The 16,060-nt window shown below is 38.4% G+C and overlaps 1 protein-coding gene across 1 annotated transcript in view; it reads right to left on the bottom strand.

Annotated features, from left to right (window-relative positions):
• SLC16A7 (solute carrier family 16 member 7) overlaps window positions 1-16,060 on the bottom strand; it is a gene marked incomplete at its 3' end in the record, with an annotated part of 80,661 nt that overhangs the window by 27,415 nt on the left and 37,186 nt on the right. Inside the window, exon 2 of the mRNA XM_082485779.1 lies at window positions 3,860-4,102. Within this exon, the coding sequence (XP_082341905.1) occupies window positions 3,860-4,073 (214 nt within the window). The 5' untranslated portion in view covers window positions 4,074-4,102. The remainder of the gene's footprint in view (window positions 1-3,859; window positions 4,103-16,060) is intronic.

Here is a 16,060-nt window from a genome sequence, read left to right as displayed (position 1 = left end):
ATCAAACCTACACTGAAAGCAATGAAAACATTTTTAATGGAAACAGATCAAGCTCTGATAAGAAGCTCTCTAATCACCTTTGCCTGTTAACTCTGCGCAAAGTGCGAGGTGAAGTTTTGAAAGAGAGAATGAACCGAGAGAATTTGAGGTCAAATGTATTTGCTCTTTTTCTTGAATTCCTTAATGCTTGTGTGTGATAGAGCACAAATACGGCTCTATAAGTATATGATTACATATATAGTTTATGTATATAAGTATACATACATGCACACACATTTTAAATACACATGTGTTCATATACATACAGAAACACAGGTTGCCCTGTCAGGATAACTCAATTAATTCCGTTTTATTCCCAGCTTCTGTCCCCCGGTATCAAAAGTTTGGTGGTCTCAGTCACAGTCCCTTGGGTGTAGGAGTCCATCACAGAACCATCACCCTTAATTTAATACAATTGACAGTCTCTGCTCAAGAGAGGCAGAAGAAGGAGTTGCCATGGAGACTGAACTATTGCTCTTCTCCAGAGGATGCTTTTTTCAAGCACGGGCTGCACAGTAGAGGCTGTGCAATACCTGTAACCTTGATCACATCAGAGGATCATGCTTTTTGGGATGGCTTTTTAGTGAACTCTAACAAACATCCAGGAGATGGGGGGGGGGGGGGGAGAGAGCTTAAGAAAACAAAGAAATAAAAATAAGCAAAAAAACCAACAAAAATGAGCATGAAAGTGCATATTATGCCAGACTGAGAGGGGAAAAGAGTTTCATATTGATTTGATTTATCAGATTTGTCACCTCTGCTTAGTGCTTTCCTAACGGGGTGAATGCTGTGCTTGACCTATTTGCTGGAATTAACCAGGACTGCAGGAGACCATATGGATTGCCAGATGGTCTGCTATAATTTAATGCCATTTATTCTAAGTATGAAGCAAGTGATAAACATAATTAACATTCTTTTAGCTCCTTACTGGATGCCTTTTATTAGTTTCTTCTTTTTTTTTTTCATCAGGCATTGAAAGGTAAGTTAATACCTTGTTACCGAAGCACAGCTGCCAGCTAATTACTGCAAGAGGCTGCACCCTCCAAAGCAAAGAGTGTCTGCACAGACTCTAACTTATTCACTGACCCCACTGTGATGATTAATAGGTTGAACGCCAGGCTCTAATGAAGATGACAGATCTTAGATGTTTTCAGGTTACCTTAATTGGCAGTATGATGAACAGAGTGTTCATTGCAGACGCAGGTATCACACTTCATAGTAAACAATACACGTTGTACTCATGTTCTGAACGTGTATGTCACATTACAGCACATCAAATGCTGAGGAATCAAACCACCTTCAGACAGTAAAAACAATGGAGTGATTTCCTTCAGAAATGTTTTTCCTGGTTGCTATTTCATATTCTGCCAGTGATTGTCTAACCGGCCTATTTTTTAGGAAGTGATTCTAGAGAAGCTATGGCTTCAAAGAGTGTTTATATCAGGCAGGGTCGTCATTCTCAACATTTGAAAACCACAAGTCTGTAATAAGATAGCCAAACAACTTTGCCTGCTGTTCCTGTGCCGATAATCTTCACAGTGACCGGGGTAGGTATTAGCAGAATTAATAGTAAACCATTTTGTAATTTTTCCTGTCAATGTCCAGGTGCAGTAAGTACGCTGATACTCAGACCAGTAAAAGAAGTATTAGAGAAAAGGCAGAAGTACTGAATGCTTTGTATTTCACATGGAAAGTTGTGCACATTGAACCTCACAGGTAAAAATGACCACAGCTAAATGTCCTGTTACTAAAACTTGGGTGAACTTCGAGAGGACAGAAACAGCATAAATTAAATGTTATTCAAAGATTAAAAACAAACAAACAAACAAACAAACAAAAAAAACAGCACATGTGCTACAAAGCAAATCTGCCCTTAGAAAATGTGGTGAAAAAGAGCCCAGGTCAAAAGCCACAACATAAGGAAAGCAGAAGCAAACTCCAGCTTTTCAACACCTGTGCGCTTCCCTTGTTCCAGATGGGTCCCGCACTTGTTCAGGGGCCTCCACAGTTACACAGGTACACTCCTCAGTGCAAGTGCTGATGTGTCCTTAAGAGAACTACGTTAGACGGGACCTGAATGTGATGGGACATACCTGCTCTTTTACTCTGCTCTTGATCGCGTTAGTTCAAGTTACTTCACCTGGTGAATTTTGGTGGATCACTTGGTTGTTGTTGCTGGTCCTATAAAATCCTTTATGATGCTCTACTAGTATATGAATAATTTATGAATCTCTACTAGTATATGAATAAAAACGGGATCAAAATATCTGAACAGCAATCTCTTGTTGATATTGACACCACTTGTCAAGATGTCTTTATAAGGTCTCTGGCTGCCAGCATTTGAAAAAAGGATCCATTTTTCCATCCCATTAACTGAAAAATATGTGCCTGAGGTGCTTAAACTAATCCTATGCTGGCTGCAGGTTCATTTTCATAGTCAGAGGGGAAAAACAGGTACTTAGAGAGAGCGACTCAGGCAGTCTGAATTCCTCTCTGTAGGCACCTACCTCTCTTCCCGGACTGCTAAAGGAGCTAGGGTCATTCAGGTGTCAAAACTTACATAGGGGCTAAAATCAGAGATAAAAAATTACCATGCTAAAAACGAGACTTCATGCTTCTTTCAATAGGTTGTTTACTGGACCTGATAATACTGTACTTTACTACTACACAGATACCACTTCTGAAAAATATTGGAGTGATGCTCTTCAGTGGTTAAAGATATTGAATCTCAGTGTGCTATTGGCAGAATGTTTTCAGTTTCTATGTATATACATTTATACATATGTACATATACATACACATACACACAAAAATATAAATGTATGCATATAATTGCTCGTTGGAAACAGTCTGAGATGTTCCAAGCAGTTATCTCATAACATCCAAAGGGCAATGCCAGATCTGTTGCCTGAAATAACCTCTTATTCGGACCCCTGGACTGCCTGAAAAAGTGTTTTGCCTAAGTAGCACCTAGCTCCCACCAATACTTTGGAAAAATACTCCGAAAGAACGAAGAAATCAAGCAGAATTTAGCAGTTAAGTCTTTGAGGTTGATAGACACAAAACCTGCCAAAGCAGGTTTGACACTTAGTGCTTAAACATGGCTTTATACTTTAAAATCCTTTTTCATCTGTCTTGTTCTTTACTTGCTTGCTCACAAGAAGAAAGATACCAGAGAATTTATGCTCCCTGTTCATTTCAGTCCCAAGAATAAGATTGTGTCATAGCTGTCATACAGATGGCATGTATGAAACATGGCTCTTGGCCTAAATGGAAGGTAGGATTCTATTTTAGGACAAATAGGGTCAAGATATAAAACCCCTGTCTACAGAGGAATACCTGCGCCTGACTAATGAACCCTCATTGCCATAATAATTTTCTGTTTAAGCTCCATCTTCTGATCTACTGAGAGATCTCACTAAGGCCGTGGAAACTGAGCAAATGGATCCCCAGTCCCAGGAGAAGTTACTTGGGCATTGCTTTGTTGGAAAATGTGACTCTCAGAAACTATGAATTTATGGCAAAATTGCAAAATACAATTAGGTAGAGGAACGAACAAAAAGTGCTAGGGGGAAAACAAAAAGGAAGAGGATATAAAATATTTAAGAAGGCAAAGTAAACAGTGCTTTAATGATGATGTGGCTACCAGTATTCTGTTAAAGTATGATACAAAAAGAAGGATGTATTTGGGTAAATTCTTAAGGTAATAATGATAAAATCAGGTAGCAATTAACTTTAAATGCTTTAAGACCATGTGGAAAAAAAAAAATACAAAAACCAACCCAAACTATGGTATTTGCAAATTTCACAAGTGTCTTACCTCCTGCATACATGACAGCCAACATTATCGATGATATCCAAGCTATCTCACTATATGAGGTGTGGAAGATTTCTTGTATTTCTTTGAAGAATACCGTGATGGCTTTGGGGAATGCATAGGAAAATCCAATGGATATAAAGGCCCCAAAGACCACAACCCATCCCCAACCTCCATCTGGAGGTGGGTACTGTGGCGCTGCTGTTGCTGGTGGCATTTTTGGTCTCTGTCTCTTCTCCAACTAGGCTGAAAAAGAGAAGAAACAAGGTTTCAGTTTTCCTTTTTTCTTTATCATACTGCAATATTCACTCATCACCTGCAGGGATTATAAAGAATCCTCAAAGCAGAGACCAATTTCCAGCTTTCATGGGACCATGGAACGCGAGTACCTGTTTTTAGAAGCAAAATCTGTTCTGCCAAGGAATTTGTGGCAAGAATATTTGCAATATCCTATTCAGTATGTGGCAACTGTTATAAATCACTCAGTCACCGAAGTTGTATTTGCAATTAGTCACTTATTGGAAAGTGACGTGTTTGTGTGGGTTAATTTACGTAGCTCTGCTATCTACAACGTGGATTTAGCACAGGAATGAAACAGAAAAAAAAATCAAACTTGAAACTGAACTTATAGGAAACAATGGAAAAAAGTTACACTAAATTATCATTAAATGCCATTGTGTTAGCAAGATTTACCAGTGCCTCAGCAAAATCATCAGCAACGACAGCAAAGAATACATTACACAGTTTTTTATCATATGCTGTCATTATCCAATTTTTGACCATTGTTGATACCTCTTGCTTAACTCATGAGAACATCTAAGAAGTGGGTTATAAGCAGAGATTTAGAATTCCCTGAGTATCCATAAAAAAATACAAAATATTACAATTCCATATTGTACTCTTATTTTTAAAATTTTTATCTTCGTATTAGTTGATGTAGATATTACTTGCAGGAACAAGGTGGAGCTTGATGGTACTATTTTTGCTCTGTTTCCACAAGTCAGAAGACATCAGGAAGTCTTTTACTAATAACCTCACGAACTTTGCACAGCTGTTCTCTAATTTAGAATTTACCATCATAAGTGCCACCAGAGTGATATCTTATAGAGGTTCTGAGAGGTGCAATGGACATATTCAGGCAGCTCAAGACATTATAGGTAATCCACACAAAACTCTTAAGGCCTGAAATAAATTTCATACTGTTGCTATCATCCTGATATCTAAAAACATAAGCTTTCTACATTCTGCATAACCTTTTTAGAAAACATGTAGTAACAAGAATACATTTTGTAATTCTGAGGTTTTTCCGCTATCAAATCCCTTTGTTATTAAACACAGAGCTGGAGTCCACTGTGTTTTCTCCTGTGTAATTCAGCCCACACAGACAGCATGAACCAAAAATTCCTCCTTCCTCCCTGTTTCTTTCTTGGGCATTTAGGCAACTTATTACTCTCGATTGGTCTCCTGCCATACCAGTATCGAAAGCTGTGGATGATAACAGTGTGTAGGTTGCTGTTATGCTTACGATTACCGGCAAGTCTCTCTGTGATTTCTTCCGTGCCACTTATGGCATATTCCAATTTCTCGCAGCAAACTGCATTAGCAGTGGGAGTGATAAGATTACCTTAACAAAAACTACAAAATGAACTGTGTCAGCTGATATTAATCTCTCGGGATAGTGCCTGCAGTACTTTCAGGGCAAGCGCCGTGGCTTCTATGCAAGGCTGCAAAAGCCCAGGTAGTTTGGCTTCTGCATCATATCATACACACTTGCCGCTGGCAGCAACAGATATCTATTGCTCTGTACACAGAGCATATAAATCTTTTTACACACGTGTCCAGAAAGAACCTCTGGCACGTACTTTTTTCCTGCTTATCCTAGTCTCAGCTTAATATTAGTCCACTGACATAGATCAGCTAGGAAAACCTGGGCCTGCCACTGGAAACTGGACAAGTAGAGACAATTCTGGTTGCTGAGACTTAACTTCAGCAAAGCAGTTAAATGCCAGTTTGGTTTTGCTGAATCAGGACCCGTTAGAAGGAAGAGTATCTCAGAAAGCCCATAGGAACTGGTAAGACACGTAGTGATGATCAGTTGCCTTCAAAAGCACGAAACCTCAAGTTGGCATGAAAAGCAGAACTGCATTTCTGTGCATTGAGTGACAGTAAACAACCGAGTTTGCTGTCTGTCCCACAAAGCTGTTGTGCCGCTCATCTGAGAAAACTTTTGGTTATTTCCTAAAAAAAGGTTAACTATTGTTTTCTTGCACTTCAAAGGTTTGAGCATATTTGTTTTCATACTTCATATGCATATGACAACACTTCTATCTCTATTATAAATTTTAGTAATGCCACACAACATCAAGGCATTGCTCTCCATAGAAATGGAAAGGCATTATCAATTTTCTGAGGAAGCACTCCCTTTCCTAAAACTAATACACAACCACTTTGAAAAATCACTGCCACCGCATTAGTCAGAAGAATGCTGAAGGTTCCCGGAAGTCAGTTTAGGGCAGCAGAACAGGATCTGACACTTCAGTGCTCTCCTTCCTTCAAAGGTTTCACAGTAAATAAAGGGGCATTAAGGAGAGGAGCAAAGGGGCATCGGCTGCTCCTGTGCCTCAGCCCAGAGGCAAACCGCTGCAAAGCCCCTCTGCGTGGCCAGCTCGTAGCGCTGCCGCAGCGAAAGGCTGCCTGCTAACCTACGCTAGACATTACACTGTCACAAAGGAGAGCCTGGATCATTGTATCTCACACCTCCTGTTTATCCCACGGAGTAGAGTTAATAATAGCTTCCCTGATGTTCCTTTATGATCGTGACAGCCAATTTTAGCCCCGGTTAATGAAAGGTGAAAAGGAAAAGAAAAAAAAATAAAATCATAAATACATGTTTGCACCAAGAGCAAAAAAGTATTCATTTTGTCAGAAACATTAAATCCAACATCTCAAACATCCCATACCTGCTCAGGAGCTAAAGCAACTTTCTCCTGTAAAATCTGCCATTAATATCCCTGAAACTGAACTCCTCCTAAGCGGTCTAGCACATTAATATACCTAACCTAACTAGTATGATTTGGGTGGCACAGGTAGTATACAGAGAAGTGAAAAATGCATTAGCAATCAAAACAAAACAGCATTTTAGATGAGTGGATATAAACGTTGCCAAGGGAAGAGGCAGAAGAGGGGGGAATGAAGCAGTGACAAGCAAAATGGCTTTTCAGAGCTCTCAGAGCTTACAATGGGCTGTGAAGGAGAACAAAAAGAAATATGGTAGAAAGCATAAAACCAGGCACGTAGGATGATGTTCATGTGAAGGACATGGGACCAGACCAAAAAAAAAAAAAAAAAAAAAAAAAAAAAGGCAGCACTTGAGTAAATGAAGGTCACCACCAGTGTTTTTAGTCAGTCATATGAATTCCATCATGTGCTTAAAGCTAGCGGGCGAGCACTGCTCATACCTATGCTTTTATAGGCAAGCAGCGGGTGAGGAACGCTGCCTGCCCTCTGCCCAGGGAAGCAGCCGGGGAATAGCGACTGAAGCGTGTCCAGAGCAAAGCCGTCAATCTCCCTTCTTCTGTCTGTCAGACACAGAGAGGTTGCTCAGCCTTTCCATACCCTGAGTCAGACGGTGCACAAGGATTTCCTCCTAAGCTCCTTCTAGTTCCCCTGTATAAATCCCATTTATGTCAGCAGCGAACAAGAACATAGCTTACTGCAGTAAGAGCTACATGTGTCTACTAACAAAGAATAGGAGAGAAACAGGGCAAGAGGACACTTTTAGAACATCTGATATGCAACGTTGTTTATTATATAGGTCTCAGCACATTTGAACTTAATTAGGCAAATGAAAACTAGTGAATGAAAGAGAAGATAGGGAGGGACGGAGAAAGGGAAGGGGGGAGAAAGGGAAAGGAAGAAAAAAGAGGGGGAAAAAGAAAGAGGGAAAGCAGCAAGCAAGCAACAAGGTCAAACTAAGAGCAAATGCTACAGACAAATAATGTATCTTGATATCATGCGCCATAGACTTCAGTCAGTCATGATCAAACTGTTCAGACTGCTCTTGTACCAATGCTTCATTAATATTCTGCAGTTGGCAGCTGCCAGAATCAGCTATCAATACAAGAGCCTGTCAAAGACTCTTCTGAGAAGGGGTTGTGTTGTTCTCCTGTTCACAGAGACTCTGATTTTACTGGGAGTTTTAGTTCTGGCGGGTTTTTTTGCAACATTAGAGTAACTGTTCGCTTTGCTGCTTTGCATTTTGTCTGCCTTGTCCTCAATGTGCCCCATCACCACTTGACTCAGCAGCCACTTGTCCCAGAGTGAAAGAGCTGCTCTGTGAAAGATCTGTCCCCAGTTGCTGTAGGATAGTAGGAATATTTGGCACGTGCGTACTGCATTCCAGCTCCACACAGTAAGCCAAGGACGGCGAAAAGCTTTGCAAATTTAAGCAAATTCAGTCTTATAACATCCCTGTGGGGTGACTGAGAAGTATCATCCACTTTCAGACATGGGAAACAAATATAATAACAGACTAAATAACCTAAATCTTGTCCCAAATCAGTGGCATAGCTGGGATGTGGACTAATGTCCAAGTAAGCTGCGAGTTATGACTGAGATTTTTATGTACATGTGTGTTTTAGAAGCTCATTAAGTAGCAAATGCAGATTAATTGTACTGCTTAATACTTGAGTTGGAAGCACAGGTGGGGTACAACATTTGCTTTATAGGTTTGAATAGTCTGCTGCTCTACCTTACCCCTAACGAATGTTAATTACATTGTTGTGTTTGAAATAAATGACTTTGGGGTAGAACTAGTAAAATAATGAGCTATAAAGGAATTATGGTCTTATAAAATTTTCCCTGCTTAAAAGCTGCAAAAATTTCCATGTTCTTATTTTTATTAACAGCCCTTTAACGAGTTCCAAGCAGGATGGCAGGATAGCTGGTACCATCTCATCAAACAGGTATTGCCTCACCAACTTCTACAAGCTATTGTCATTACCTTGTGAGCAATATTCAGTATTTGAAGAAAAAAAAATATCGTGTTAGTTTTGCCAGAAAGTTTTGCTCTGACTTGGGATTTGTTCGTGGAGAAAGGGAGGACGCAGAAAGAGTCTAACTGAAGGGATCAAAAGAGCTTGGTCTCTGCTTTTAGCTCTATCTACCCAGTTCTGGAGGCAAAGTAGTTCCTAAGGAGCTCTGGTACCCAGCCTTAAAGAACCGGCTAATGGCCCTGAAAGAGGAAAATAGTCTCCATTTTGTCTGAATGTCTATATGCCGAGACTGGGGGGTATGCCATAAATGAAAACCAGGTAGATGAAAGTTACACTCAGAATCTGGTTCTACTGCCTTTTTCCACTAGGGTCTAACCTGCAGGAGAAATACACCCTGTGTGAGACCAAAACTGCTAAAATGTGCCCAGGCTATCTAGTATTTTAGAAAGCTGCTAGTTTTTGTAAAGTTTCACCATCAACCTTGAATGGAAGGGCCACGTCTGTGAATGCTTTCCAGACTTTTACGTGACAATGAAATAAATTATGTATATAGTATATTGTACTACATTTTATTTATGGGGCTTATGTTAGGATTTACTGTTTTTGCTAAAAGTATAACCAAATCTTTAAAAACAAAAAAAAAAAAACCAAACAAAAGTCACCAGCCTTACTTAATTTTAAAGCCTATTTCAATTCAGTCTTTATTAGCACAATATCCAAAAATATTAAATTATATTACTATAGGTATTTTAAGTATAAAGCTATATCTTACCGAGGGAAAACAAACTTTTTTTTTTTTTTTTTTTTAAGAGTAGATGAAGGAGTAGTTCTTAATACTCACATCTGTGAAACAAACATGGAGTTATTCAACCCATCCATAACTTACAGTTAAGAATCAATATTGTAGCATACTTGTCATCCCGCTGAAGCCGTAACAAGACAAGTATGCGCTTGAAGACAGTGTGGGAAAGTAATAGCCCCTCACACATCCAAAGCAGGCATATGAATATCATTCTTCCAAGTGCCGAGGAGGCTGGCAGAGGCAGGCTCCGTGGAGGGAAGCAGAAGGGAGGCAAAGGCACATGTTGTAAGATAAAAATAAATGCACTATCCCAATAACTTTCTTTCTTCTTAGGGTCTGGCACTGTAACGGGCTGATTCTTAGTAACAGCATCAGCTGAGCAGATACTTGGACTTAAAATCAAAAACTGTTTGCTGAGTTAAACAAGGATGATTACAGATATGAGTTCCTGATGGCTGGGGGAATAATGAACGGTCTAATTCACTTTTACCAAGAAGACTGGAATAAAGGCACGTGCCATGTAAATAAAGGCACAGGCACATTCCTCCTTCCTGTTTGAGGACTCAAAATAGGATTACCGAGACAGAAGTCAGCCCTGTAAGATATTGCCCTATAAAAAGCAAAAATGTATAAATTGCACTGTGAGAGTGTAATTAAAATCCCATTTGCATTAAGGCCCTACTTCATCATGGTTTAAACAGAGGCTGAGGCCAAAAACTGCGACTAAGTCAGTCACCAACGGTAGGTTTTCACAGAACTGGAACCCCCATCTGAAAAAACATACGTTTAAACTATAATGGAGTTGTTACATCATTGAAATCAGATTTTGAGCACTGCTGAGTCAGTAGTGAGATGACTAACGCAATTTGTCAAAACTAATATTAATGCAGCATTCATAAATCATTGGAGTTTTGTTGGGAGGGCTGTTGGTTTGTTGTTTTTTTTTTTAGTTTTTTTAACCTCTTATGTTGTGCTGCCACGTTCTCCTGGGAAACCATAATCTGTATTCACAATCACAGTCATGGGTTGGACTTCCATTCATCATGTCTTCTGTTATTACCTTTTTTCATTGACTTCAAGGGAAACCTAAATGACTGGCTTTCTCTGGATGACTAAATGCCTAGATGACTAAAGTTAAGTGAAATGAATTCCAACCAAAGTGATTGCAATTCTGTTTTAATTACTTCAAAAAAAAAGCAGTCAATAGAATATCTAGCCTAAAGAGGTTGGCACTCCACCCAAATTGAAGTGCACCGAAATGAAATGTTGATGGCTAAATTGAAAATGCCAGTGATCCAGTCGGAAGAATTAATCAGTTTTAACAATAAGTTGATTGAGGTTGACGAAAAATTCTGCATACCTGGAAAAAAATAAACTGTCAAACTGATCAACCTTTCAAAAAGCCCAAACCAAAACTTTGTTGTGCCATTAAAGAAGTAGATCAGCTCAGCTAACCTTGTGCTTTATAACTCAAAGTGTTGGCTCCCCACACGGCAGGAATATTGATCCACTTACTTCTTTACTTCTAACCACTCGTACCATCCTTTAAATTCTTGTACTACTCCCTCATATTTAACTATGGTAGTTACCAGCTTTACAACCTGTTGTATAATTATTATTTTAACTCTGTATAGACCAATTTTGAACTATTTTTGGTAATATAAGCCTTTTCAGTACATCAGCACGCTCAACTTCTTTAAAATTTACATTGAGTGAATGTTATAAAAAAGAGAAATACCCAGCATAATGGAAGTCACGTAAATCTAGAGCTGTACATTGGATACATATTTTTAAGAGGTCTGATGTTCAGAAAATGGAGTTATGTTTTTACTTGTTTGTAATATTTTATAAATGGAAGAACTAAGATTTCAAGTCAGTGTTAATGGAGTTGTCTGCACAGCTGCTGCACATTGCTTGAAAAATAAATAGGATAGTCTTTCCAGAGCAGCAGATTTTCCATTATCAATAATACCAGATATTCATTTTAATATCATTCTCTCAATACTAAGCTGCAGGAAAAAAATATCAATCATGGGAAAAGCTAGTCTATTCTTAAGATGTGCTATTAGTTAAGGTTTTCAAAATCAAAATGCACAACTTTTTACACATACGTAATATTGAAGTGGCAATATTTAATTCATATATTGCTGAAGATAATATTAAAATCCATCTATCGGCTTAATATTTCACATTATGAAGATGCAACAGATTCCAGTTCAAATTCTGCTGACCTTAATTTCCACAAACTTTAACAAAGTTACTCTGTGCTCTTGAGATTAGAATCCAACCTCTGGCTGTCTTCTCTGCTTCAATATTATGGCTCAGTGTACTTTCTGTATACATCCTAGAACTTGCCCAAATCCTGGCCTGGAAGCATCATCTCACACATACCGGGAAAATATTTTTCTTCTATTCTCGTGCAGCACATGACTCCCATGGGTGGAAATAGTTACTAATGCTTAAGTCTCAGTGACAACTACTTAGATTATGTAATAGGAAGTAAACTGATCTGGATTCTGTTCCTAAGAGCATATGACTGGAAACATATAACAGGCCAAGGCTGGAAAATAACACCAGACTGCAGAAGCTTATACAGGGTTCACATTTCATTTATTCTTGCCAGTTTGGAAATTGTTACTGGTTTAAGAAATATTATTAATAAAATGGAAAAAGTTAGGAACACTTCTGATGACATAGAGACTTTTAGAAGTGTGAACTGGGAAATCTAATGAATTATGAATTAGCTGTTAGCAAAGCTACAGTTAACTTATGTACTATATAGAAAATTACATAAATAAGGCAGAAAGGAAACGGGCAGAACCATCAAAAATTACAATGAGGAAAATACCTTTTAAAAGAAATTACTTGGGAGCCATTGTATCTTGGAAAAGCCATAAGAGTTTCTGTAATTGTAGGTCCAGTCTAAAAAACGCCCCAGGATTTAGGTCATAAGTAAGAAGCTATTCTGTTAATGTAGATTTTAAAAGCTGTGTGAGAGTAGAGAAAGTAAGCCATCTATTTGTATGACATAAAATTAAACACATACAGATAATTCAAACTGCAAAGTCCAATCGATACAGCTGTGCCCACAAAGGCTTGATGTGTGAGCTCTTTCTGCCGGTGAAAGTTAAAATGTGAGCAAATGATTCCAAGCACAATATAGCCAAAAGATAAATTAATCCAAAGGTCCTTCCAGAATGACTAAAACATATTAGGTCAGTAGAAAGAAAGGCAGAATGCAAGGAAGGGAGGAAGGGAGGAAGGAAGAACAAATGAACTTCATTTGCTTTAACAGAACTTATCAGAGATGGAAACTTTTATACATTTATAAAAAACTTTTTTAGAACTGAATCAGTGTGGCTTCATAAAACGAAGCGGAAGAATTCTAAAAATGTCAACATTTTTCTCACAGACATAGTCTACCTGAGAGTTTTCTCAATCCAGAGACATTAATTTTCATTTTATTAATCTCACGATCAGTGATAACCATGGCTCTGAAAAAGCAAAACATGACAGCAAGATATGCTCCTCACTCCTACTTGTCTCCAGTTCCAGGCAGATAGATAATCATGCAGATATGCTAACATGGTGCTTGTGTTTGGGACATGCAGGGGCCACCCTTGAAGATGCACTTGCCATTTCTTAAGTACAGAAATCAGATTTCAATAGCACCTTGTGGACTGTGCAGGGGAAGGTAACATCTCCAACCACCTCGCATTAAGTAGACAGCTATGATGTCCACCACACTCAACTTCCAGCCTTTCTTATGCCGATATTTATGCCGGTAAAAGATTGTAAAAGAAGGTCTATTCTTATTTGATAGCCCATAACTTTGAGCAGACAGCAAAACAAATGGGGAGGTATATATTTACATGGCAGTGTGTAGTACTACAGAGACACACATGGTATCTCTTGATGGCTAAACCTGGCTAGTGGAAGCAGAATAGCTATCTTCGCTCAGAACCCCACCGAGGCAACTTAGCTGTACTCAGGTATCATGGCATTGTGCTGCATAAAATAAGTACATGTATGATGATTATTTGTCCAGTCTGGAACACGATGATAAAAAATTCATTTGAAGTATGTACCAAAACTAATATAATTCAGGCAATGGCAAAGTTTTAGCATAAACAAATACAGGGAAGGAAGAAGTTATGATTGTATTTGATTTCCATGGGAAGGAAGAGGATGTTTAATTGCAAACTCACTATGTACTTTGTCCAAGTGTTAATGAGGTGACCTGCTGATATATACACAAAACAACTTTAAAGACCAAGACGGTTTAATCAAATTCTGATGTGTACTCCTCCACCCATTGTGAGGAATCAAACATGGGGAGATCAAAAAACCTCTCGTCTATTATGGAGGACACTTTTTCCTACCACAGTACACAACACCCAAAGAGTACAACATACCGCTGTACCTCTCAGAGAGTAGTTCTACAATGCTACAGCTAAAACAGTCGTTGACTAATTTTCAACGAGCTTTAAAATTCATCAAGAGTTTAATATAAATCATATCGGTTATACACGTATCATTTGGAACTTTTATATTCTGCCATTTACTAAATCCCCATAGAACATTCAGAATACATGTCTGAAGCCTGTGGTTCTGATCTGGCACAGCAGCACTGAAAAGTTTTTTAGTGCTTGTCAATAGACTCAAAGAGATGAAGCGATGACCAACCACTGAAAGATGCAAGAGAAATACTATGTGATTCTGAAACCTCTCCCCTCTCATACTGACATCAGCAATTTCTAAAAAATCTAGAAATCCAATATTTTTTCTGCATTTTTTCATATTTTCCATATTTGAATCTCCCATTATAGATTTTCCATTTAATTCCAGCACTATGCATTTGTCTTATATAACATTCATTTCCCCAGCTTCCAGTGGGGAACATAAGCCTTCTGCAACATGAGCCTTTTGACCACGACTTACCTGCTATCTCAGCCTGTTACGAAAGTGCTGCTTTCAAACATTAAAACAAGAGGAACTAATTTTCTTACCACAAAGGGATGATCCACATAGGCCACTGTCTGAGTTGCAGACACGATAAGCAGACCTGAAAACTGAAGTCCTGAAGTGCAACAGCCTGTTAATTATGTGATATGAACTTGCAATTGCAATAGTTCTGTTTTAGTTGGTAAATTACTCATTTTTGACAGAGGATATGGGGTATCATTGCTTCACTACTCAAAAGCAACCTGATAAATCCACAACAAGATGTACTTTTGTTAATATATGCTGGACTCTAACTGTAAAACATCTCCCACGTACCAAAGTGCTTTGTTCTACATAACCCTTCTTTGCCAAAATCACACCAAAGTAAACAGACTCACAGGCATTAGCTCTTACACTCATCACAAGAAAAGCTTCACACTTCAGATTGTTCTCTTGTGAACTGAGATAACGTAACACATGTTATTCTCCTTACTGAGAATCTAGATCAAAATAATTCAAATCCTCAAAAATTCATTGTAATAGCTGCAATAGAAACAGCAGTACAGTTTACATAAAGATATAGCAAATGAGACAAGAAATATAAAGATCTCTGTGGTATTTGCAAGCTTCCAATTAGCAAAAGGGCACAGTAAAAATATTCACAGAGGAGACTAGTTAAATCATATTTACCTGGAAGCTTAATAAATCAAGAGCAAGTCCTATTGAATGTAGGGCAATGAGCACATCAATCTAAGCAATGACTCTGTTGTCCCTTTCAGGACAGAAGTTTAATCAGTTCAGAGGCAAAAAATTGATTTGTGTTTTTCCTCATGAAAAACATGTACATACACGCATTTGGTTATCATATGATTTCTACTGAAGGCCAACTTACACGTAAAACCAAGAAAGAGTTTAGCCAAGCTTTCAACACGTAAAATTGATCATAATGTGTAAAAACATGTACAGCAGACTCCACTGATCTATTCATTTTGTCTTGATAACAAGACAAGGACGCGGCAGTGGAGTTTGGTAAATCTCAAGATTTTTGAGAAAGCAAGACAATGCTGGGATTCACAGCCTAAGAGCATTATACTCCACTGAAGATGACACTTTCAGTCTTCAAGACAATAATACTTTTCTTTGTGTACAAAACACCCGACTCTGGAGTTTATATTTTTTTTCCAAAACCTTTAAAGACATCTCTTTTACTTGTTCCTACTGAAGTCTTAAACTATTATCCTACCTAGAGACTATGCATAAACTTCCTATACATAGACTTTTACTTTCACACACAGTCCGACTAACTTCAAAGGGGCTTAGATGGATTTGAGCTATAAATCCATATTTCTAATTGTCCTTTATCTAGATCCTTTCTGAGTCAATAGCTGCTGCTGAAACAACAACCACCTTCTGGGATGACTGGCTTTAAGTAAGAATATTTTTTTTTTTCTTTACAGATTCTTC

The sequence above is a fragment of the Vanellus vanellus genome, assembly GCF_965231255.1.
Source record: "Vanellus vanellus genome assembly, chromosome: 1".
NCBI lineage: Eukaryota > Metazoa > Chordata > Aves > Charadriiformes > Charadriidae > Vanellus > Vanellus vanellus.
This window is presented reverse-complemented; position numbering and strand designations above follow the sequence as displayed.